We start from the raw sequence: 23,126 nt of genomic DNA, 5'->3' as shown, positions 1-23,126 counted from the left end.
GGCCCAGGAGTAGCTGCGGAGTTCGGGAGGGTGGAAAGAAGCAATGCCCGCTCCAGACAGCGGGTCTCAGACAGCCCCACCCCCACACACAGACTTTCTGGCTGAGTGGGACCATTCCAGCCCCGCCCTGACAACTTTCCCTGGAAGCAGAGAACAGAACTTTGACCCCTGCTAACGGCCTGAGGGCAGGCTTTCCCAACCCAGCTCCGCCCAGAACAAGAGCTGTTAACAGCACACAAAATCAACAGTATAGCCTGTTCCTCCAAGAAAACGCCACCTACTGACAGGGACGGCATCTTGCATAGCCTTTCCACGGCACCCACTGACTCAATATACAGGGAGTGGTCCAATTTCACCCACAGACACCACCTAACGCCTCAGAAATTAAACAAGGTGTGTAAATACCCAAACAATAACCTAAGGAAAGAAACAACAACTGATCGACATGGGAAGAAATCGGCGAAAGAACTCAGGAAATATGAAGAACCAAACGGAAAACACACCCCCAAAGAGGAGCACCAGCCCCCTAGAAATGGACAGCAACCCAAATCAGGCAACCAATATGACAGAAGAGGAATTTTGTATGTGGATCATAAGAACACTCACCGAGCTGCAACAACAACTCAATAACCAACACAAAGAAACCACAAAAAGTCTCCAGGATATGGGAAAAGAAATAGACACAATGAAGAAAAGTGTAACCGAACTCCTGGAAATGAAGAATCAATTCAAGGAACTACAAAATACAGTGGAAAGTCTAAAGAACAGGGTAGAAGAAACAGAAGAAAGAATCTCAGAGCTTGAAGATAACACCCTCCAATTAAATAAATCAGTCACAGAAATAGAGCAGAGAAACAAGAGAAAAGAGCAAAGCCTACAAGAGCTGTGGGATTATGTGAAGAAACCTAATGTGAGGGTCATAGTGTTACAAGAAGGGGAAGAAGACAACACTCAAGGGTTGGAAAAGCTGTTTGAAGATATAATAGAGGAAAATTTCCCAGGCCTTGCTCAAAATCTTGATATACAAGTTCAAGAAGCTCAGAGGACCCTTGGGAGATTCAATGCAAACAGGAAGACGTCACGACATGCAGTCATCAGACTGACCAAAATATCAACTAAAGAGGCCATTCTAAGAGCTGTAAGACAAAAGAAGCAAGTAACATATAAGGGAAAGCCAATTAGAATAACATCAGACTTCTCTAATGAGACTTTACAAGCAAGGAGAGACTGGGGCCCCATTCTCACTCTTTTGTTTGTTTGTTTGTTTGTTTTTCTCATTAAACTTTGTTTTAATGGGTCTCAAAATTCTGTGACAGATTTTTGGTCAAGTTGTTTCCATTAAAAAGTACTGATTTTAAAAACTAATAACTTAAAACTGCCACACAAAAAGAAACAAAAGTGGTCCACAAAACATTCTCCTTTCCTTCTGAAGGTTTTACGATGCATTGTTATTAACAACCAGTCTTTTACTATTAAACTTAAATGGCCAATTGAAACAAAGAGTTCTGAGACCGTTCTTCCACCACTGATTAAGAGTGGGGTGGCAGGTATTAGGGATAATATTCATTTAGCCTTCTGAGCTTTCTGGGCAGATTTGGTGACCTTGCCAGCTCCAGCAGCCTTCTTGTCCACTGCTGTGATGACACCCACAGCAACTGTCTGTCTCATATCACGAACAGCAAAACGACCCAGAGGAGGATAGTCTGAGAAGCTCTCGACACACATGGGCTTGCCAGGGACCATATCGATGATGGCAGCATCACCAGACTTCAAAAATTTAGGACCATCCTCCAACTTCTTTCCAGAGCGGCGATCAATCTTTTCCTTCAGCTCAGGAAACTTGCAGGCAATGTGAGCAGTGTGACAATCCAGTACAGGAGCATAGCCAGCGCTAATTTGGCCTGGATGGTTCAGGATAATCACCTGAGCAGTGAAGCCTGCTGCTTCCATTGGCGGGTCATTTTTGCTGTCACCAGCAACGTTGCCACGACGAACATCTTTGACAGACACATTCTTGACGTTGAAACCCACGTTGTCCCCTGGAAGAGCCTCACTCAAAGCTTCATGGTGCATTTCAACGGACTTTACTTCAGTTGTAACATTGACTGGAGCAAAGGTGACCACCATGCCAGGTTTGAGAACACCAGTCTCCACTCGGCCCACAGGGACAGTGCCAATACCACCAATTTTGTAGACATCCTGGAGAGGCAGACGCAAGGGCTTATCAGTTGGACGAGTTGGTGGCAGGATGCAATCCAGAGCTTCAAGCAGTGTGGTTCCACTGGCATTGCCATCTTTACGGGTGACTTTCCATCCCTTGAACCAAGGCATGTTAGCACTTGGCTCCAACATGTTGTCACCATTCCAGCCAGAAATTGGCACAAATGCTACTGTGTCAGGGTTGTAGCCAATTTTCTTAATGTAAGTGCTGACTTCTTTAACAATTTCCTCGTATCTCTTCTGGCTATAGGGTGGCTCAGTGGAATCCATTTTGTTAACACCAACAATTAGTTGTTTCACACCTAGTGTGTAAGCCAGAAGGGCATGCTCACGGGTCTGCCCATTCTTTGAGATACCAGCTTCAAATTCACCAACACCAGCAGCAACAATCAGGACAGCACAGTCAGCCTGAGATGTGCCTGTAATCATGTTTTTTATAAAGTCTCTGTGTCCTGGGGCATCAATAATAGTCACATAATATTTGCTGGTCTCAAATTTCCACAGGGAGATATCAATGGTGATACCACGCTCACGCTCAGCTTTCAGTTTATCCAAAACCCAGGCATACTTGAAGGAGCCCTTTCCCATTTCAGCGGCCTCCTTCTCAAATTTTTCGATGGTTCTTTTGTCGATCCCACCACATTTGTAGATCAGATGGCCAGTAGTGGTGGACTTGACCGAATCTACGTGTCCGATGACGACGATGTTGATGTGGGTCTTTTGCTTCCCCGTTTTGGCTTTTATGGGTGGTTTTCACGGCACCTGTGTTCTGGCGGCAAACCCATTGCGAAAAAGCCATTCTCACTCTTTTGAAACAAAACAATGCCCAGCCTAGAATATTATTCCCTGCAAAACTAAGCTTCATATATGAAAGAGAAATAAAAACATTCTCAGACAAGCAAAGGCTCAGAGAATTCACCAAGACAAGACCAGCCCTACAAGAAATACTTAAAACAGCGTTACGCACAGAACATCATAATAATAATCCACGAATATAAAAACAACCAAAACCCAAAGATATTAAAGGCCAGATATTACAATGGCTCAAGACAGAAATCATAGCCACAACATGCAACCCAACAGAATGAACAGTAATCTACCTTACCTATCAGTTCTCTCAATAAATGTGAATAGCTTAAACTCTCCACTCAAGAGACATAGGCTGGCTGAATGGATAAGAAAATGCAGGCCAAATATATGCTGTTTTCAGGAAACACATCTAACCTGCAAGGATGCATATAGACTAAAAATAAAAGGATGAAGATCAATATTCCTAGCAAATAGAAGCCAAAAGAAGGCTGAGGTGGCAGTTCTAATTTCAGACGATTTAGTTTTTTTTTTTTTTGAGACAGAGTCTCGCTTTGTTGCACAGGCTAGAGTGAGTGCCGTGGCGTCAGCCTAGCTCACAGCAACCTCAAACTCCTGGGCTCAAGCAATCCTGCTGCCTCAGCCTCCCGAGTAGCTGGGACTACAGGCATGCGCCACCATGCCCGGCTAATTTTATATATATATTAGTTGGCCAATTAATTTCTTTCTATTTTATAGTAGAGACGGGGTCTTGCTCTTGCTCAGGCTGGTTTCAAACTCTTGACCTCGAGCAATCCGCCCGCCTCAGCCTCCCAGAGTGCTAGGATTACAGGCGTGAGCCACCGCGCCCAGCCGATTTAGTTCTTAAACCAACAAAAGTAGTGAAAGACAAAGAGGGTTATTATATAATGGTGAAGGGTACAGTCCAATAAGAAGAGATAACAATTTTAATTATATATGCACCCAACTTAGGTGGACCCAGATTCATAAAGCAAACCTTACTGGAGCTAAGCAAATGGATTAATAGCAACCCCATAATCACCGGACATTTCAACACCCCACTGATGGCACGAGACAGATCCTCCAAACAGAAAATTAATAAAGAAATAATTGACTTAAACAAAACTCTAGAACAATTGGGTCTGACTGACATTTACAGAACATTCTACCCAAAATCCACTGAATATACGTTCTTCTCATCAGCTCACGGGACATTCTCTAAGATTGACCATATCCTAGGACACAAAGTAAATCTCAAGAAATTTAAAAAAATAGAAATCATACCATGTACCTTCTCAGATTACAGTGGAATAAAACTAGAAGTCAACACTAACAGAAACTCACATTTCTACACAAAAACGTGGAAATTAAACAACCTCCTACTAAATGATTACTTCATAAATGAAGATCAAGACGGAAATAAAAATAATTCTATGAAGAAAACGACAATGGAGAGACAAGTTATCAACTCCTCTGGGACACAGCTAAAGCAGTTCTGATAGGAAAGTTTATATCCATAAATGCCTATAACCAAAAGACAAGAAGATCACAAATAGACAATCTAATGAAACGACTCAAAGAGCTGGAAAGAGAAGAACAGACCAACCCCAAACCCAGCAGAAGAAGTGAAATCAACAAGATCAAATCAGAACTAAACGAAATTGAAAACAGGGAAGCTATTCAGGAGATTAATAAAACAAAAAGTTGGTGCTTTGAAAAAATAAACAAAATTGACACACCATTGGCTAATCTAACGAAAAGCAGAAAAGAGAAATCTCTAATAAGCTCCATCAGGAACAAAAAAAGAGATATCACAACTGATCCCAAAGAGATACAAGATACAATTTATGAATACTACAAAAACCATTACGCACACAAACTGGAAAATGTGGAGGAAATGGACAAATTTCTAGAAACACACAGCCTCCCTAGGCTCAACCAGGAAGAAATAGATTCCCTGAACAGACCAATCTCAACAGCTGAAATAGAAACAGCAATTAAAAATCTCCCTAAAAAGAAAAGTGCCGGTCCAGATGGCTTTACACCTGAATTTTACCATACTTACAAAGAAGAACTAGTACCTATCTTGCAGAAACTATTCCACAACATCGAGAAGAACGGAAACCTCCCCGACACCTTTTATGAAGCGAATATTACTCTGATACCAAAACCAGGAAAGGATGCAACAAAAAAAGAAAACTACAGACCAATATCCCTAATTAATATAGATGCAAAAATTTTCAACAAAATCTTAGCTAACCGAATCCAGACAATTATCAAAAAAATAATTCACCACGACCAAGTGGGCTTCATCCCAGGGATGCAGGGATGGTTCAACATACGTAAATCTATAAATGCAATTCACCACATAAACAGAAGCAAAAACTAAGACCACATGATTCTTTCAATAGATGCAGAAAAAGCTTTTGACAAAATTCAACACCCTTTCATGATACGAACACTTAAGAAAATAGGCATAGAAGGGACATACCTAAAAATGATACAAGCCATCTATGACAGACCCATAGCCAACATCATACTGAATGGGGAAAAATTGAAATCATTCCCACTTAGAACTGGAACCAGACAAGGCTGCCCACTATCTCCACTTCTGTTCAACATGGTACTGGAAGTCTTGGCTACAGCAATCAGATAGGAAAATGGAATCAAAGGTATCCAAATAGGGGCAGAAGAGATCAAACTTTCACTGTTTGCTGATGATATGATATTGTATCTAGAAAACCCCAAGGATTCAACCAAGAAACTCCTGGAACTGATCAATGAATTTAGTAAAGTCTCAGGATACAAAATCAATACACAGAAATCAGAGGCATTCATATACGCCCACAACAATCTAATTGAGAACCAAATCAAAGACTCAATTCCCGTCACAATAGCAACAAAGAAATTAAAGTACCTAGGAATATACTTAACCAAGGACGTAAAAGACCTCTACAGGGAGAACTACGAAACACTGAGGAAGGAAATAGCAGAGGATGTAAACAGATGGAAATCCATACCATGCTCGTGGATCGGCAGACTCAATATCATCAAAATGTCTATACTACCCAAACTGATCTACAGATTCAATGCAATACCTATTAAAATCCCATCAGCATTCCTCACAGATATAGAAAAAATAATTTTACGCTTCGTATGGAACCAAAGAAGACCCTGAATATCAAGAGCAATTCTAGGCAACAAAAACAAAATGGGAGGCATTAATATGCCAGATAACAAACTATACTACAAAGCTGTAGTAATTAAAACAATATGGTATTGGCACAAAAACAGGAATATTGACCAGTGGAACAGATGTGAGAATCCTGATATAAAACCTTCCTCATATAGCCATCTCATCTTTGACAAAGCAGACAAAAACATACGCTGGGGAAAAGAATCTCTCTTCAATAAATGGTGCTGGGAAAACTGGATAGCCACCTGTAGAAGGCTAAAACAGGACCCACACCTTTCACCTCTCACAAAAACCAACTCACGCTGGATAACAGACTTAAACCTAAGATATGAAACTATTAGAACTCTAGAGGAAAAAGTTGGAAACACTCTCCTAGACATCGGCCTGGGCAAAGAGTTTATGAAGAAGTCCCCAAAGGCAATCACAGCAGCAACAAAAATAAATAAATGGGACATGATCAAGCTACAAAGCTTCTGCACAGCCAAAGAAATAGTCATGAAAGTAAACAGACAACCTACAGAATGGGAGAAAATTTTTGCATCCTATGCATCCGATAAGGGACTGATAACTAGAATATACTTAGAACTCACGAAAATTAGGAAGAAAAAATCAAATAACCCCATTAAAAAGTGGGCAAAAGACTTGAACAGAAATTTTTCTAAAGAAGACAGAAGAATGGCCAACAAACATATGAAGAAATGCTCAACATCTCTAATCATCAGGGAAATGCAAATCAAAACCACAATGAGATATCAGTTAACCCCAGTGAGAATGGCCTTTATCAAAAAATCTCCAAACAATAAATGCTGGCGTGGTTGTGGAGAGAGAGGAACACTCCTACACTGCTGGTGGGACTGCAAACTAGTTCAACCTCTGTGGAAAGCAATATGGAGATACCTTAAAGCGATACAACTGAATCTACCATTTGATCCAGCAATCCCATTGCTGGGCATCTACCCAAATGATCCAGTGACACTCTACAAAAAAGACACCTGCACTCGAATGTTTATAGCAGCACAATTCATAATTGCAAGGCTGTGGAAACAGCCCAAGTGCCCATCAATCCAAGAATGGATTAATAAAATGTGGTATATGTATACCATGGAGTACTATTCAGCTCTAAGAAACAATGGTGATATAGCACATCTTATATTTTCCTGGTTAGAGCTGGAACCCATACTACTAAGTGAAGTATCTCAAGAATGGAAAAACAAGCACCAGATATATTCTCCAGAAAACTGGTATTAACTGACTAGCACCTAAGTGGACACATAGGTACTACAGTAATAGGGTATTGGGCAGGTGGGAGGGGGGAGGGGGGAGGGGGGTGGGTATATACATACATAATGAGTGAGATGTGCACCATCTGGGGGATGGTCATGATGGAGACTCAGACTTTTGGGGGGAGGGGGGAAATGGGCATTTATTGAAACCTTAAAATCTGTACCCCCATAATATGTCGAAATAAAAAAAAAAGGAAATAAAATAGTATACCTCTACACCAGTGTCTAGAATAAAAAAAAAAGCAAAAGAGATGAGGAAAGGAGCAGCAGCCTCGTGGCTTCAAAATGCTGCTCATGAGTCCTGGCAGTGGCCTGGCAGGTAACAGCCTCCCTTCATGGTCCTGCAAACCAAGGATGAGCAAGCTGGTACTGGGGACAAATGGCCCCAACTCCCACACTGCCTTGTGTGCTATGGGGGAATGACTGTGGGGCCTGGGGATCTGCCAATGGCTCTTAGCTCCAGGCATGCTGGCTTTCTTTCTTTCTAGCATTGCAGGTCCTTCAGGTTGGCCTGAGACCCAATCAGACTTAGGGGCTTCTTAGTCAAGCACCTGGGGGAGTGGAGGAGAGGAGGCATTGCCCCCAAATCCCATGGTAGAGTCATCAGAGGGGATGGGGATTTGGTAAGCCTGAGCCCTTGAACAAGGTGAGCCTGACAGGCCACAGAAACTCAAGGGCAGAGAGGCAGTGTTTATAGAGACTCCAGCACGGCAGGTAGGAGTTTTGCTTGAGGGGTAGGGCAACCCCAGGCTTCAGAGTTCAGCCAAGCAGGGAGAATGGCAGGAGGCCAGGCTGGAGAGGAGACCAAAGTCCCCACCGTGCAGGACCCTGTGGTCCATGGAAAGGGGTTTGGACTTTATTCTAAGGACAGTGGGCCACTGACAGGTTTAAGCAGGGGAGAAATGTGACCTAATGTCTTTTTAAGAAGATCCTTCTGATGCCTATGCAGACAGCAACAAGATGCCGACTGCACCGGGAGGGCTCCAGGACATCCCCCGCCTCAGGGTCAGCCCAGAGCAGCCAGTGTCTGGCCTAGTGGCCTATCTGTGGATCTGCTCAGAGATGGTGGCTTCAGAGGCCCGGGCCTGCTGTCCCTTTCCCTTGTTGGCTGTGGTCCTGGATGTAGAAGTTGGGCCTCTGGCTCCAGGCATCAATTTCAAACTATTAAATTAGTGAGGGAAAGGGGCCCCTGGTGGCCTTGGGGAGCTGGGGACAGCCAGAAGAGGCAATCAGGCTGCTAAAAGTGGGGAGGTGACAGAGGTAGATAAAAACTTTGCCACTAAGCTGGCCTCACCCTCAGAAAGAGGCTTCCTCTTTCCCAGGACTGTTGCCTCTTGTATCTTCCCAGGCTTCCTTGCCGGGAACCCTGCTTCCTACCTCCGCCACTGCCAGCCCGAATCATGATGCAAATTACGCATTTCTAGGGATATTTGTGAGGTCTAGTGACTTTGACTTTTGTCCAGCATCAATGTCACATTCTACAGAGTTATCCGATGTGAATGTGACTGAAAACTATCCACTGTATTTATCAGGACTGATGCCCTCCTTTCCCACACACCCTCCTCTTCCCTCCTTCCTCCCTCCCCACCGTCACAGAACACGCAGGGACACACACATCATTTCACAAGTGGTTGATTTTATTTTCATCGCCACGGTGTACCCGGTTAGTGAAAAATTCTTCCTCCACATGGTTGGCCATGTCCCAGCAGCCAGACTTCCGGAGACTTCGCAGATAGGTCTGAGGTCGTTGGCCTCACTCCGAAGTTACCGACTGCTGAGGGTGACACTTGAGGTGGTGGAGCTCCCCCCGCTCTCTGGGGCCTGCTCTGGCTCATTTTGACTGAGCTCCTCGTTCAGCCGGTGACTAGGGTCGAACAGTGTTGGCCCTCTCCCCTCCTTGGGTTTAATCGAAGGGGTGGTCGTTTTGGGAGAAGCCTTTCTCCTCAAAGTCCCTCGAAGGGGTTCTTTTGCCTTCCTGGTTACCTTGGGCACCTGCAAGGACAACAGGGAGATCACAGAAGAGCAATGGTTTGGGGGAAGAGGGTGGAGGGGGTGGGAGCATGGGAAGGGGTGCGGGCTGAGGGGGGTTTGTGCCAGGCGAGGGCAGGGGAGGAGTCTGGGGGGGAGGACTCGACGGGAAGGCGGGGAGGGGCTTGGGTGGGTCGCTCGCCTTGAAGCTGCCTCTGGACCTGGGTTGACGAGGGGCCTTCCTCTTCTTCCCCACTTTGACGTTTGTGGTTTGTTGTTTAATGCCTGTGCCACGGGAGGTTTGTGGTTTCCTGGTCATCCTCACTTGTGATTTCCCAGTCATCTTTGCTATGTCAGCGCTTCCCAGGGGTCTACCCAGGCCGCTTGGCTTCCCTATATATACTCTCCCCAGGATAGGGTCTGGTCACGCCCCTGAGCTTTTGTTTGGTCACCGAGCCACTACCCAGCCAATGGGAGCCCTGGGGAACCTTAGACATCACAAAGCACCATCCTGACACAATCCCATCACGGGGTTGGGGGGGGGGGAATGTCAAGATGCAACTTAGATATCTCTCAATGCACCATCCTGATACTCCAGGAGAGAGGATGCTGGGGGCGCCTAGATGCTCTGGTTGGAGAAAGAGAACATTTTTTTTTTTTGAGACAGAGTCTCCCTTTGTTGCTCAGGCTAGAGTGAGTGCCGTGGCGTTAGCCTAGCTCACAGCAACCTCAAACTCCTGGGCTCAAGCAATCCTGCTGCCTCAGCCTCCTGAGTAGCTAGGACTACAGGCATGCACCACCATGCCCAGCTAATTTTTTCTATATATATTAGTAGCCAATTAATTTCTTTCTATTTATAGTAGAGACGGGGTCTCACTCTTGCTTAGGCTGGTTTCGAACTCCTGACCTCAAGCAATCTGCCCGCCTCAGCCTCCCAGAGTGCTAGGATTACAGGCGTGAGCCACTGCGCCTGGCGGAGAGCATTTCTTTAACACCCCTAAAGAGCCTTCCAAACTGACCTGCCACCCTCTTCCTTTCTCCATCTTCGATTCTGGTGGATCACACAGCAGGGAGACTGTGTCTCTTCTAAGTCTTTCCCCACAGCCACCCCATTGACTAGTTCATTCTGTTCTCCCTACTCTTCACCATTACCTAGTTCCACATGTCTTACCTAAAATGTCTCCATGATAATATGGCCATATTAAATCTCTGTAAAAATGTGAATCATTCCACTTCTCGCTTACAGATTTTTCTTATGCCCCTTGAAGACTATCCATTTCTTGGCTACCACCAGGAAACTTCTCCATCCACCTCCTTTTCCCAGTGACTATAGAGGTCCCCCTTGTTTTCTGTTTTCCAGTCTAAAATCACTGCCTTTGGGTAGTCAAGACTTCAGTGAATAAACTCGCTGCCTTGGGTATCCTAGTCTTATTTCAATTCTAGGCATTGTGTTGGTCTCTGTAGGTGTATAGTAAACAAGTCTGGGTTTTATCAGCACAGGGCAGATAAGGCAAATGTTCATGTGCCAGAAGTTGTGATGGATGTTTGCATGTAAAGAAAATACAACCTAAGACTAATGAGTTCATAGTAAGGAGAGGGGAATTTGTTAACATTGTACTTCAGGTTCTGGCACAAGAATGTGAAATGGCACAACCATTTTAAAACACAGTTTTTCAGTTTCTTAAGTGTTTTTTATTTCAAAATATTAAGGGGGTACGAGTGTTTTAATTTACATGGGCTGCTTTTGAAATGTTTGAATAGGTGTGCCCATCACTCAAATGGTGTTCATTGTACCTACCCATTAGGTAGGTTTTTGCCCCTACTCTCCTTTCTCCTCCACCCCCTACTTGATTTCCACTGAGTTTTACTTCCCTCTGTGTACAAATATGCTCATCAGTTAGTTCCAGTTTAATAGTAAGTACATATGATGTTTGTTTTTCCATTCTTGAGATACTTCACTTAGGAGAATGGTCTCCAGTTCCATCCAGATTGTTGCAAAAAACATTAATTCATCTTTCTTATGGCTGAGTTGTACTCCAGGTATACACATACCACATTTTATTAATACACTCATGAGTCGATGGGCGCTTGAATTGATTCCACATCTTTGCAATTGTGAATTGTGCTGCAATAAACATTCAAGAGCATCTGTCTTCTTTTCCTTTGGGTAGATATCCAGCAGTGGGATTGCTGGATCGATAGGTAGATCTACTTTTAGATTTTTGAGGAATCGCCATATTGTTTTCCATAACAGTTGTACTAATTTTCAATTCCACCAACAGTGTATAAGTGTTTCTTTCCTTCTGCATCTATTGTTTTTGGTCTTTTTAATAAAAGCCACTCTAACTGGGGTAAGGTAATATCTCATTGTGGTTTTAGTTTGCATTTCCCTGATGATTCATGATGTTGAACATTTGTTCATATGTTTATCAGCCATTTCTCTATCTTCTTTTGAAAAGCTTCTGTTCATGTCTTTTGCCTAGTGTTTAATAAGGATGTTTGGTTTTTTTCTCGCTGATATGCTTATTTGTAGACTATGGATATTAGCCCTTTATCGGACATATAGTTTGCGAATATTTCCTCCCATTCTGTGGGCTATTTGCTCTGTTGATTGTTTCTGGAGCTGTGCAGAAGCTTTTTAGTTTAATCAAATCCCATTTACTTATTTTTGTTGTTGCCATGATTGCCACTGGGGTCTTAGTCAAAATTTCTTTGCCTAGACCAGTATCTAGAAGAGTTTTTCCTACATTTTCCTCTGGAATACTTGTGGTTTCATGCCTTAGATGTAAGTCTTTTATTTATCTTGAATTAATTTTTGTGAGTGGTGAGAAGTAGGGGTCCTGTTTCATTCTCCTGCGTGTGGCTATCCAATTTTTCCAACCAACTGATCTTCGACAAAACAGACAACAATGTACATTGGGGAAAAGAAGTTTCTTAAAATGTTAGTCATGCCCCTACTGTATGATGCAATCATCCCACTTCTATGTATTTATATGAAACTTTTAAAAGTCAAACTAATCTGTCATGACAGACAGATCAGTGGTTGCTTGGGAATCAGGGTTCGGTAGCAAGAGGGAGGAACTACAGAGGGCTAGAAAGAACCTTTTCGGGGTGATGGATATGTTCACTATCTTGATTGTGGTGTTGGTTTTGTTGATGTATAGATATGTAAAACCTATCAAATTATACACTTTGAGAAGTTTATTGTATGTCAACTATTCCTCAATAAAACTATTTTTAGAAATTATATTCCATGAAAGTTGTTAGAATCAAAATGGAGTCACTAAACATTAAGAAAACCCTGAGAAACAGAGCTAAGAAGGGCCATGAAGAGAGGGTTCTCACCCTTGTGTGCCTGATAACAAAACCATCCTAAAAGAGTCTGCAAAAAGCACAATCATGATGCACAAAGGCCATCACAACCTTAAATAAAAAAGTACTTCTGCAAGGACATCTGCCCAGCAATTGCCTGTCCAACCTCAGACTGGCATCACCCTTGTTATTGGTCTTTATAGCCAAGGATAATTACCTCAAAACAATTATGTAATCCTCCTCATTTTTCCTTTTAAAATCTTTGTCTTCCTTTACCTCCCTGAATATGCACATAGTTTACTATGGCACATGTATTCCATTGTAATACTCTATTCCCAAATTAACACCATTTTCTTTCAGAGAGCCTCTCTTTTTGTTATTTAGGTTGAGAATTCCCCGCTTAAAAAACAAATTTTGAAAGGATAAAGATAAAAGATTTGGGAGGAGAGTATCACTGGAATTATATAGCTAAACTAGAGTATGATGGTGATAAAAATCAAAACTGGCTATTACTCAGTTTTATTATTGTTTTAAAGTTCTCTGTAGGGATTCAACTTCCACTTCTGGGAAGATGAAGTACACATGCTTTCCCCTATTTCTCCAGTGCAACTAAACACCCAGAACATTATATATAAAAATAAGCATAAGAAGGCTCTGAATGGTAGAGAGAAGAGGCAGACTGGCTAGCAACCTTGTAATCCAAGGAACAACAAGGTGGTAAGTTCCCTGGTTTTTCCTTAAGCCTCTTACAGTCCAGAAATGGAGCTAAATAAACCAGCACACAGAAAGGCCAACAGGTACAGGGTCAGGGGTATAGGCCTGTAACAACAGGTACAGGCCTTAACAAAAGCCTGCTCTCTCTCTAACAACAACAACAGCAAAAAAAAAAAAAAAAAAAAAACAAAAAAACAAGAAAAGGGCAAGACAGAAAATTTTTAGACAAGAGCTGCTCCACTCCCACTAAATGCCATCACCATGAAAAAAACCAAAAACCTGTGGCCCCCACCCACACCCAGACCAGCAAAGATCAAGTAGGGAGCCTGGGTTGCCACTCTCACCAGGCTATACCAAGAGCTCCAATTACCCCTTCATTACCACTAGAGTACTGTCAAAGGGGTAGGGAGTAGGGAGGTTGGAATTTCATCCCCAGCAGGCAGTAATGAAGCATTGCCCGCCCACCCCCATGTTGTCTGTACAGCTCATGTGAGGAACCTACACTCCAACCAAAGGTAATGAGTCACCTCTTCATCTCCCAACTAAGATGTCATCAGAGAAGGCTTCTCAAAGAGTGAGAACTTTCACAACTGTCCAGCAATAATGAGGCCATCCTCACACTCCGTGGTCAGTGGAGGCCACATGGAAAACAGTAATGAAGGATACTCACTCCTCCCAGACAAGGAGGTATCAGTAGAGGCTGGGTGGGGTTGGGAGCTCTGGATAAGTACCGCACGCTAACATATTGCACCACTGGAGCTCCAAGGTGGAAATTCTGGCTCTCTACTAGGCCTCTACCTGAAGTTCCATTCACACATGGCAGTAATGAGATAGTGCCCTGCTTCTCTTGCTAGAGCAATGTCAGAGAAAACCAGTGAAAACAGAAGGTTTAAATAAGATCCAGAGTAATATGACATAACAACTGAAATGTCAATGGCTCAACCAAAAATCATTCACAAAGCAAGAAACAGGAAGATCTCAAACTGAATAAAACTATACAGAGATCCAGTTGTTTCACTGTCATTTATTAAAAATACTGTTTTTCTCCACTGTTCTGCAGTTGCACCTTTTTCATAAATCAAGGGTCCATATATAAGCATATCTGTTTCAAGAGTGCGCTATTTCCATTGATCTGCTTGTCAACCACTGCACACATACCACAAACTTAATTACTCTAGCATTTTAATAATTCTCACTCATCTGGTAGAGTATCTAGTTTTATCTTCCTCTATTACTTCAAGACTGTCTTGGCTATGCTTGACCTATTGCATGCCAATTTAAATATTAGAATCATTGGGTTACATTTCACACAGATATCCACATAAACAGACATTCACCCACAAAGCCTTTGGGATTTTTATTTAGATTGCAGTCAATCTGTAGATTAATTAAGGAGAATTAACATGTTTATACAACTGAATCTTCATGTCCATGATCATATTATACTTTATTTTTATTTAGGTGTCTATTAATTTATCTAAACAGTATTTTTATATTTTTCCATACAGTTCTTAAATATTCTTTGACTAGATTTATTCTTCAATATTTAATGTTTTGGTATGATAGGTTACAAGCCACATTTTGCTTACTTTCATTTTCATTGTATACTATTTGTTGCTGCAGAAACAAATTTTACTTTTTGTGTATTGATGTTATACCAAGCAACCTTTACATTCACTTTTTTTTATTGAATAGTTTTACCTTAGTTCTTTGGATTTTCTTCACACACAGTCTAATTATCTGTTAAACATGGACACTGTATTTCTTATTTTATTATTGCTATTTCTTTTATTTTTTCTGCTTCTCATTACTGCACCAGACAGTATTTCCATCAAAATATTGAATAGAAATGGTAATAGGAGGAATCCTTGCCTAATTCCCAGTTTCAAAGCAAAAGCTTTCAACTCTTCCCCATATATGTATGATGTTTGCTATAGGTTTTTCATACATATCCTTCACCTAGTTGACTAACTTTTCTTTTTTTCCATTTTTAACAAGCTTTTTATTTTAGAATAGTGTTGGATTTACAGAAAAATTGCAAAGATAGTACAGAGAGTTCCCACATGGCCCACACTCGGTTTCCCCTATTAATGAATTTTTTACAGCTAATGAACCAATAGTGATAAAATGTTATTAACAAAAGTCCACACTTTCTTTAGATTTCCTTAGTTGTTACTTAATGTCTTTTTTCTGTTCCAGGATCCTATCCAAGATTCTACACAATATTTAGCCATTATGCCTTCTTAGACTCCTCTTGGCTATGACAGTTTCTCAGGCATTCCTTGTTTTGGATGACCTTGACAGTTTTGAGGAGTACTAGTCAGGTATATTGTAGGATGTCCCTCTCTTGGAATTTTGCTGATGATTTTGTCATGATTAGATTGGTATTATGGGTTTGGAAAGGGGAGGACCACAGAGGAAAGTGCTATCCTCATGATATCATATCAAAGATACATACCATCAACAATGACTTATCACTGTTTTTTTTTTTTTTTCAGAATATTACAGGGGTGCAAACGCTTTGGTTACATATACTGCCTTTGCACCGCCCAAGTCAGAGCTACAAACATGCCCATCCCTCAGACAGCACACTACACCCATTAGGTGTGAATTTGCCCATCCGCTCCTTCCCCCTCCCACCTGCCCAACACTTATCACTGTTAATATCAATCTTGATCACCTGGCAGAAGTAGTGTTTTTCAGGTTTCCAAACTGTAAAGTTACTCTTTCCCCCCTTTTCCACACTATACTTTCTTTGGAAGGAAGTCACTGTGCCCAGCCAACACTTAAAAAGTATGGAGTATCAACACAAATGATTTGTAATTCTTCTGCACAGGAGATTTGTCTATTCTCCCCCATTTATTCAGTCATTTATTTATCAGCATGTCTATGCTGATAAATGGATATAAATTTTATACTTTGAGGGAGAGCAGGGGTGGAAAAAATTTTTATACTTTGAGAAATATTTCTTTTTATTGGGAATGTATGTTGATTTTTATTAAACACAATGTATACATTTTTTCACACTGTAATATCTTTAATTAAGTACAAATAACTTTTTAACATGTTATTATGTTACATGGAGACCATTTCACCCACTGCTCTGTTTGGCTGCCAGTCTCTTATCCCTCTCTTCAGCAATGGTGAGGCGGATACCTTTTCCTCGAGGAAGAGAAATCCATGGTTTGTTGCCTTTGCCAATAACAAAAATGTTGAAGAGGCGAGTCCCAAAGCTGTTGCCATTGGCATCTTTCACGTGAACCACATCAAAAGACCCGGGATATCTTTCTCTGTTGGTGATCACACCAATTCTTCCCAGGTTAGCGCCTCCAGTCACCATACACAGGTTACCAGTGTCAAACTTGATGAAATCAGTAATCTTGCGAGTCTCCAAATCAATCTGAATGGTGTCATTCACTTTGATGAGTGGATCAGGATAGCGGATGGTGCGAGCATCATGAGTCACCAGATGAGGGATTCCTTTTGTGCCCACAAAGATTTTTCTCACTTTGCACAACTTGTACTTGACCTCCTCAGGTGTGATACGACGAACAGCAAAGCAACCCTTGGTGTCATAAATCAGATGGAAATTCTCTCCAGTCTTGTCAATGCTGATGACATCCATAAATCCAGCAGGGTAGGTTATATCAGTTCGGACCTTGCCATCAATTTTAATGAAACGCTGCATGCAGATCTTCTTCACTTCATCTCCTGTCAGGGCATACTTAAGCCTGTTTCTTAGGAAAATGATGAATGGGAGACACTCTCTCAGCTTGTGGGGACCGGTGGATGGACGAGGAGCAAACACACCGGTCAGCTTATCCAGCATCCAATGCTTTGGAGCTGCTACACACTTCAGATGCTTCTTGGGACCACGGGCCATGGCTGCACTAAGCACAGAAAGAGCCACAATGTATACATTTACTGTAATCAGGAAAATGCAAATTAAAAATTACAATGAGATACCATCTTACTCCAATTAGAATGGCCATTATTAAAAAGTAAAAAAAACATTAGATATTAGTGTGGATGCAATGAAAATGAAACACTTATACACTGTTGGTGCAAATGTAAATTAGTATGAAAATTTCTCAAAGAACTAAAAGTAGATCCACCATTTGATCCTGCAAACCCAGTACTAGGTATCTAAGCAGAGGAAAATAAATCATTATATCCAAAAGACATCTCTACTCATATGTTTATCACAGCACAATTCACAATTGCAGAAATATGGAATGTACTTAAGTGCCCATCAACTGATGAATGGATTAAGAAATTGTGATACACACACACACACATACACACACACACACATACACACACACACACACAATGGAGTACTATTCAGCAATAAGAAAGAGTGAAATTAATGTCTTTTGCAGCAACTTGGATGGAACTGGAGGACATTATCCTAAGTGAAGTAACTCTGGAACAGAAAAATGAATGCTACATATTCTCACTTATAAGTGGGAACTAAACTATGGCTACATAAAAGGCACACAGAGTGGTATAATGGACATTGTAGACTCAAAAGGGTGAAGGTGGGAGGAGGTGAGACATGAAAAATTACCTATCGGGTACAATGTACATACACTACTCAGGTGATGGGTACACCAAAAGCCCGGACTTCAACACTATACAATATATACATGTAACAGAAGTCAACTTTTACCCCCCAAAACTTGAAATTTAAAAAGAAAGTAATAAATCTACTGTAGATATGATTTGTCTCATTCAATCTGTTAATATAGTTAGCCAGTCCTGAGACTATTTGCTCCCAGAAAGTCTCCCTTTGTTGCCCAGGCTAGAGTATGTGCTATGGCTTCAGCATAGCTCACAGCAACCTCAAACTCCTGGGCTCAAGCAATCCTTCTGCCTCTGCCTTCCAAGTAGCTGGGACTACAGGCATGCACCATCATGCCAGGCTAATTTTTTCTATATATATTAGTTGGCCAATTAATTTCTTTTTATTTATAGTAGAGACGGGGTCTCGCTCTTGCTCAAGCTGGTTTCGAACTCCTGACCTCGAGCAATCCGCCCGCCTTGGCCTCCCAGAGTGCTAGGATTACAGGCATGAGCCACCACGCCCGGCCAGGATTTGACTCCTGAAGGCTACAATTCCTATACTCACCAACATTTGGCTGCCATTTTGGTTCAGGAAGATAGAGTGATTAGAGGTTTTTCTCCTCCTTCTTCTGCATTAGGTGACTTCTCCTTCAGTGGCTACATTGTCCACCACTCCAGCCACCATCAGATAGTCCCACCATGATTCCAGATCCTGTTGAACCCAATACCTAGGCTCCATTAATGCTAAATTCCTCTCTTTGTCCTACCCACCTAGACGTGAGATTGACTTCCACATGTGGACAATTATTGGGTTCTCCAACTCTCCCCCATTTGGCTTCTCCATCACTTGTGTACTCAGTCCCCTGCATTAAATTCCCTCTGTATTAAATATTTATAAAATTTTCTATTTTCCTAGAAAATCCTTGACTGTTACACATGGCCAGTTATATTGATTGATCTTCTAGTGTTAAGCTTCTTTGCATTCCTACAATAAACCCAACTCTGTCTACAGCATTTAACGATGTTTAAATCTCTTCTATAACTAATGACAAAAAAAAAATGCCTTTGGAACCTGAAATCTCCTCCAAGTGACATTCTATTTCTATCATCATTTTCACAGTCTTCTCAAAAATAATTTTACACCCCTTATTTGGGGATATATATTGAAAAAGTTAATAGCATAAGTAATATATTCAACTTGTAAAAAATTCAAGTCATACACATAAAGCTATATAACACTAACTGGGTGATACAGCCCAAGTGATACTCAGAGGGAAATGGATAGCCTTAAATATATTAGAAAAGAAAAAATATTTAAAACATCTGCACAATTCAAGAAACTAAAAAATAAATACCATATCAAACTTCAGTTAGAAGTTATGAAATAATGAAGATAAAAGCAGAAATAATGAAATAATTAACAGTAGAGATAACTGACAAAACAGAATTCTTTGAAAATACTTGTAAAATAGACATTTTTTCAAGTAGGATCAATTACTAAAGAAAAAAGCATAAACAATGGAAGTTAAATAAAATTGTACAAAACATAGATACAGAAGAGATTTGAACAAGAGAACACTACATATATGACTGCTCACCATTGGTCATGGATGCAACAGCTCCCCATTTAGCATCTAAGCTGGGTCTTGGAGTCATTTTTTATAAGGGTTGCAGCTGGACAAATGCTCCAAGGTGGAAGGGAAAGGACATTTCCCACGGAGCATTTAATCAAGGAGTCAAGACCCAAGATGAGGGCTCTCATGAGTGAGAACTAAGGTGTCCACTCACCCCAGAACATAGGAGTCCCAAAGAATCCATCTCTGCCCTGTCAGTCATGGAAGACCCCAGGCAGTTGTCAGGCTGACCACTCCTTTAATTCTCAACAATACAGGCATTGACTTGTATAAGTAAAATTCTGCCTCAAGGGATTCAGGGCAGTATAAGCCTTAGTCTACTGAGGGCATACTCAGCTATGCCCATGGAGGTGTCACATGCCTCGGTAGGAATCGAGGTGAGGGCCCTGAGGGAGGACCAAGGCAGCCCTGGACTCCAGAACAGAAGGGGCCCCAGCACTGTACTTGTGGTCAGCTGTGGGAGATCCCATTGTAGTGTGGACGGAGTCCGAGGTTCCGTCAGGAGTCAAGGTTAGACACTGAAGGAGGACTAGGATAACCTTGGACCCTAGGACAGAGGGGCCACATCCCTGCCTCTGCCTTCAGTGATGTCAACTGACTTCTGCCTCAGTGGTTGACAGAGGTGAGGGCCTTGGTCTGAGATCAGGACTTCAGGTCGGCGAAGGGGAGAAGTCCCAGCCTCTGTTAGGAGAGAGGTGAGACGCTGAGGGAGGACTGAGGAGGCCCCACCCCAGGTAGAGGGTCCCCAAATAATCCAGCTCCCCCCTGCTGTCAGCGGTGGACCACCCCCGCGACAGACGCCTCAGGCTGAGCCCCTCCCCCAGCTTATTCCTCAGAGGACTCTGGGAGTCAGAGCCTGGTGTGACCCAGGCCGACTACGGTCCATAGAGGGGGGATCCAGGCTGGGCCACATCCTGATAGGGGGCCCCACAGTCCATCCTTGCCTGGCTGTCAGCCCTGGGAAGCCCCTGGTATGGGCCCGGATGTGACATACACCGACGTCCGCCAGGGGGCTGACTGAAGTGAAGGCTTTGGTCTGAGGGGTGGACTTCAGATAGGTAGGGAGAGGCTCTGTTAGGAGTCAAGGTGAGACGCTGAGTGTGGCCCGAGGAGGCCCCCGCCCCAGGTAGAGGGTCCCCAAATAATCCAGCTCCCCCCCTGCTGTCAGCGGTGGACCAACCCCGCGACAGACGCCTCAGGCTGAGCCTCTCCCCCAGCTTGTTCCTCAGAGGACTCTGGGAGTCAGAGCCTGGTGTGACCCAGGCCGACTACGGTCCATAGAGGGGGGATCCAGGCTGGGCCACATCCCGATAGGGGGCCGCACAGTCCATCCTTGCCTGGCTGTCAGCCCTGGGAAGCTCCGCTGGTGGGGCGGGATCTGACGTCCACTCCGCCTGGGGGGCTGACAGAAGCGAGGCCTTGGTCTGAGGGGCAGACTGGTCAGAGGTTGGTCTGAAAGTTGATCAGAGGGCCCAGCCTTTGTTAGGAGTGAGGTGAGACGCTGAGGGTGGACTGAGGGGGCCCCACCCCAGGTAGAGGGTCCCCAAATACTCCAGCTTTGCCCCTGCTGTCTGCCGTGGACCACCCAGGGACAGAAGTGTCAGGCTGAGTTCCTTCCCCTTAGGAGTCGGAGCTTGGTGTGAGCTGGGGCTGACTCAGCGCCATACAGGGCAGGGCCCTAAGGGAGGACTCAGAGGCCCCGCTACATCCGGATAGGCGGCCCCACAGTCCATCCTTGTCCCTGCTGCCAGCCTGGAGAAGCCCCAGTGTAGGGGGCCAGATGTGACACCAATGGACTTGCATCTGGGGGGCTGTCAGAGGTGAAGGCCTTGCTCTGAGATCCAGACTTAAGGTCGGTGGAGGGGGAAGGGCCCAGGCTCTGTTAGGAGTGAGGTGAGATGATGAGGGTAGACTGAGGAGGCCCCACCCCACGTATAGGGTCCCCAAATAATCCAGCTCCACCCCTGCTGTCAGCCTTGGGCCACCCTGGGGCAGATGTGTCAGGCTGACTCCCTCCCCCTTACACCTTAGGGGATTTTGGGAGTCAGAGCCTGCTGTGAGCTGGGGCTGACTCAGGGCTGTAGAGGGTGGGGGTCCAGGCTCTGCCAGGTATCGAGGTCAGGACCCTGAGGGAGAACTGAGGCCTCCCACTGCCCATCCTGTTCCACCCCTAATGTCAGTCCTGGGAAGCCCTGGGTGTGGGGACCAGATGTCATGTGACTTATGCCTCAGGGGTTAGAGAGAAGTTAAGGCTTTGATGTGAGTGGAAGTGACACAGGCTGTACCAGGCAGCCAAGTTGAGAACACAGAGATAAGGAGGGGAAGGAGCCTTAGACTTCAGGATAGGGGGTAACCCCACAGATGCCTGCCTCTGCCATCAACCCTGGGAGGCCCCGTGTAGGTGGCCTGACATGTGCGCCTTGACAGCCATCTCCAGGTCTAAGAGAGGGTAGGGACTTTGTATAGTGAGCATAGCCTCAGGTGAGCAGAGAGAGATGCCCAGGCCCTACTGGGAGACAAGAGGTGGATGGAGATCCAGGATCCCAGGACAAAGGGGCCCCAACCTTGCCCCTGCTTTCATCTGTGGGAGACCCTGAGCAGGGTGGCCACATATGATACATCCACATTTTTTTATGGCCATCAGGAAAGTGAATACCTTTGTCTGAGGGAGGACTAGGGGTACCCCATTCCAGAATAGTGGAGGCCTCACAAAAACATACCATGTCCCCACAGTCAGCCCTGGAAGCTCCAGGCAGGGTGACCAGATGTGCTCCCTCACTATTGCCTTAAGGGTCTGAGTGTGGTTAGAACCTTGGTCTGAGGGTTGGAGCTCCAGGTCAGCATAAGACAGAGTCCCAGGCCTGCTAGGCATCAAGGTGAGGACACAGGTAGATGAGTGAGGGGACCCCCTACCCCCGACAGAGAGAGGCCATCTGCCCCCTGCTCCTGTTGTTGGCCCTGGGAGGACCCAAGCACAGGTAACCAGATGTGCTGGCCCCAGACTTCTACCTGGTGAGCATGTCAGGGAGGAGAGGACCTTGTTCTGAGCTGTGCAGCCTCACATCAGCTGAGGGAGGAGTCCCAGGTTTTGTCAGAAGTCAAGATAAGTACCCTTAGTGAGGACTGAAAGTACTTACCCACCCCAGAAAATAAGGGACCCTACAGAGTCTGGCTTCTGTTTTCAGCCCACTGAAGATGCAGGTGGGAGCAGTAAGATATGCCAAGCTCACGCTCTCATGACAGTGGCGGTAGGGGCATCCTCAGGAGTTAGAGCTTGATCTGAGCTCAGAGGGATGATGTCAGATCCAGGCCCTGCCAGGATTAAATATAAATACCCTTAGGGTGGGTCAAGGGAACCCCCACCCCAAAACAGTCTGACCCAGGCCCTGCAGTCATCCCTGGGAGACGTGGGGCCCACTCACTGTC

At 43.9% G+C, this 23,126-nt stretch overlaps 1 protein-coding gene, 1 long non-coding RNA gene and 1 pseudogene across 2 annotated transcripts; all 3 read right to left on the bottom strand.

Annotated features, from left to right (window-relative positions):
• Window positions 1-1,281: 1,281 nt before the first annotated feature.
• On the bottom strand, window positions 1,282-2,923 carry LOC105856942 (elongation factor 1-alpha 1 pseudogene; annotated as a pseudogene).
• A 6,199-nt stretch (window positions 2,924-9,122) lies between these two features.
• On the bottom strand, window positions 9,123-9,902 carry LOC142865874 (uncharacterized). Its single transcript, XR_012915961.1, has 2 exons — window positions 9,677-9,902; window positions 9,123-9,498 (listed from the first exon to the last, which is right to left on the bottom strand). It is a non-coding gene; the product is annotated as an uncharacterized LOC142865874 (long non-coding RNA).
• Window positions 9,903-16,522: 6,620 nt separating this feature from the next.
• Window positions 16,523-17,383, bottom strand: LOC105884677 (small ribosomal subunit protein eS4, X isoform-like). Its single transcript, XM_012788799.3, has one exon. It carries the CDS (start codon window positions 17,381-17,383, stop codon window positions 16,592-16,594), a length of 792 nt encoding a protein of 263 aa, XP_012644253.2. The 3' UTR covers window positions 16,523-16,591.
• Window positions 17,384-23,126: the final 5,743 nt, after the last annotated feature.

The sequence above is a fragment of the Microcebus murinus genome, chromosome X (assembly GCF_040939455.1).
Source record: "Microcebus murinus isolate Inina chromosome X, M.murinus_Inina_mat1.0, whole genome shotgun sequence".
NCBI classification, from domain to species: Eukaryota; Metazoa; Chordata; class Mammalia; order Primates; family Cheirogaleidae; genus Microcebus; species Microcebus murinus.
The sequence above is the reverse complement of the archived record's forward strand: the minus strand, read 5'-3'. Positions and strand labels throughout refer to the sequence as shown.

Excerpts from the sequence above, each read along its gene's own strand:
- LOC105884677 (XM_012788799.3), bottom strand. The coding sequence starts at position 17,383 with ATGGCCCGTGGTCCCAAGAAGCATCTGAAGTGTGTAGCAGCTCCAAAG.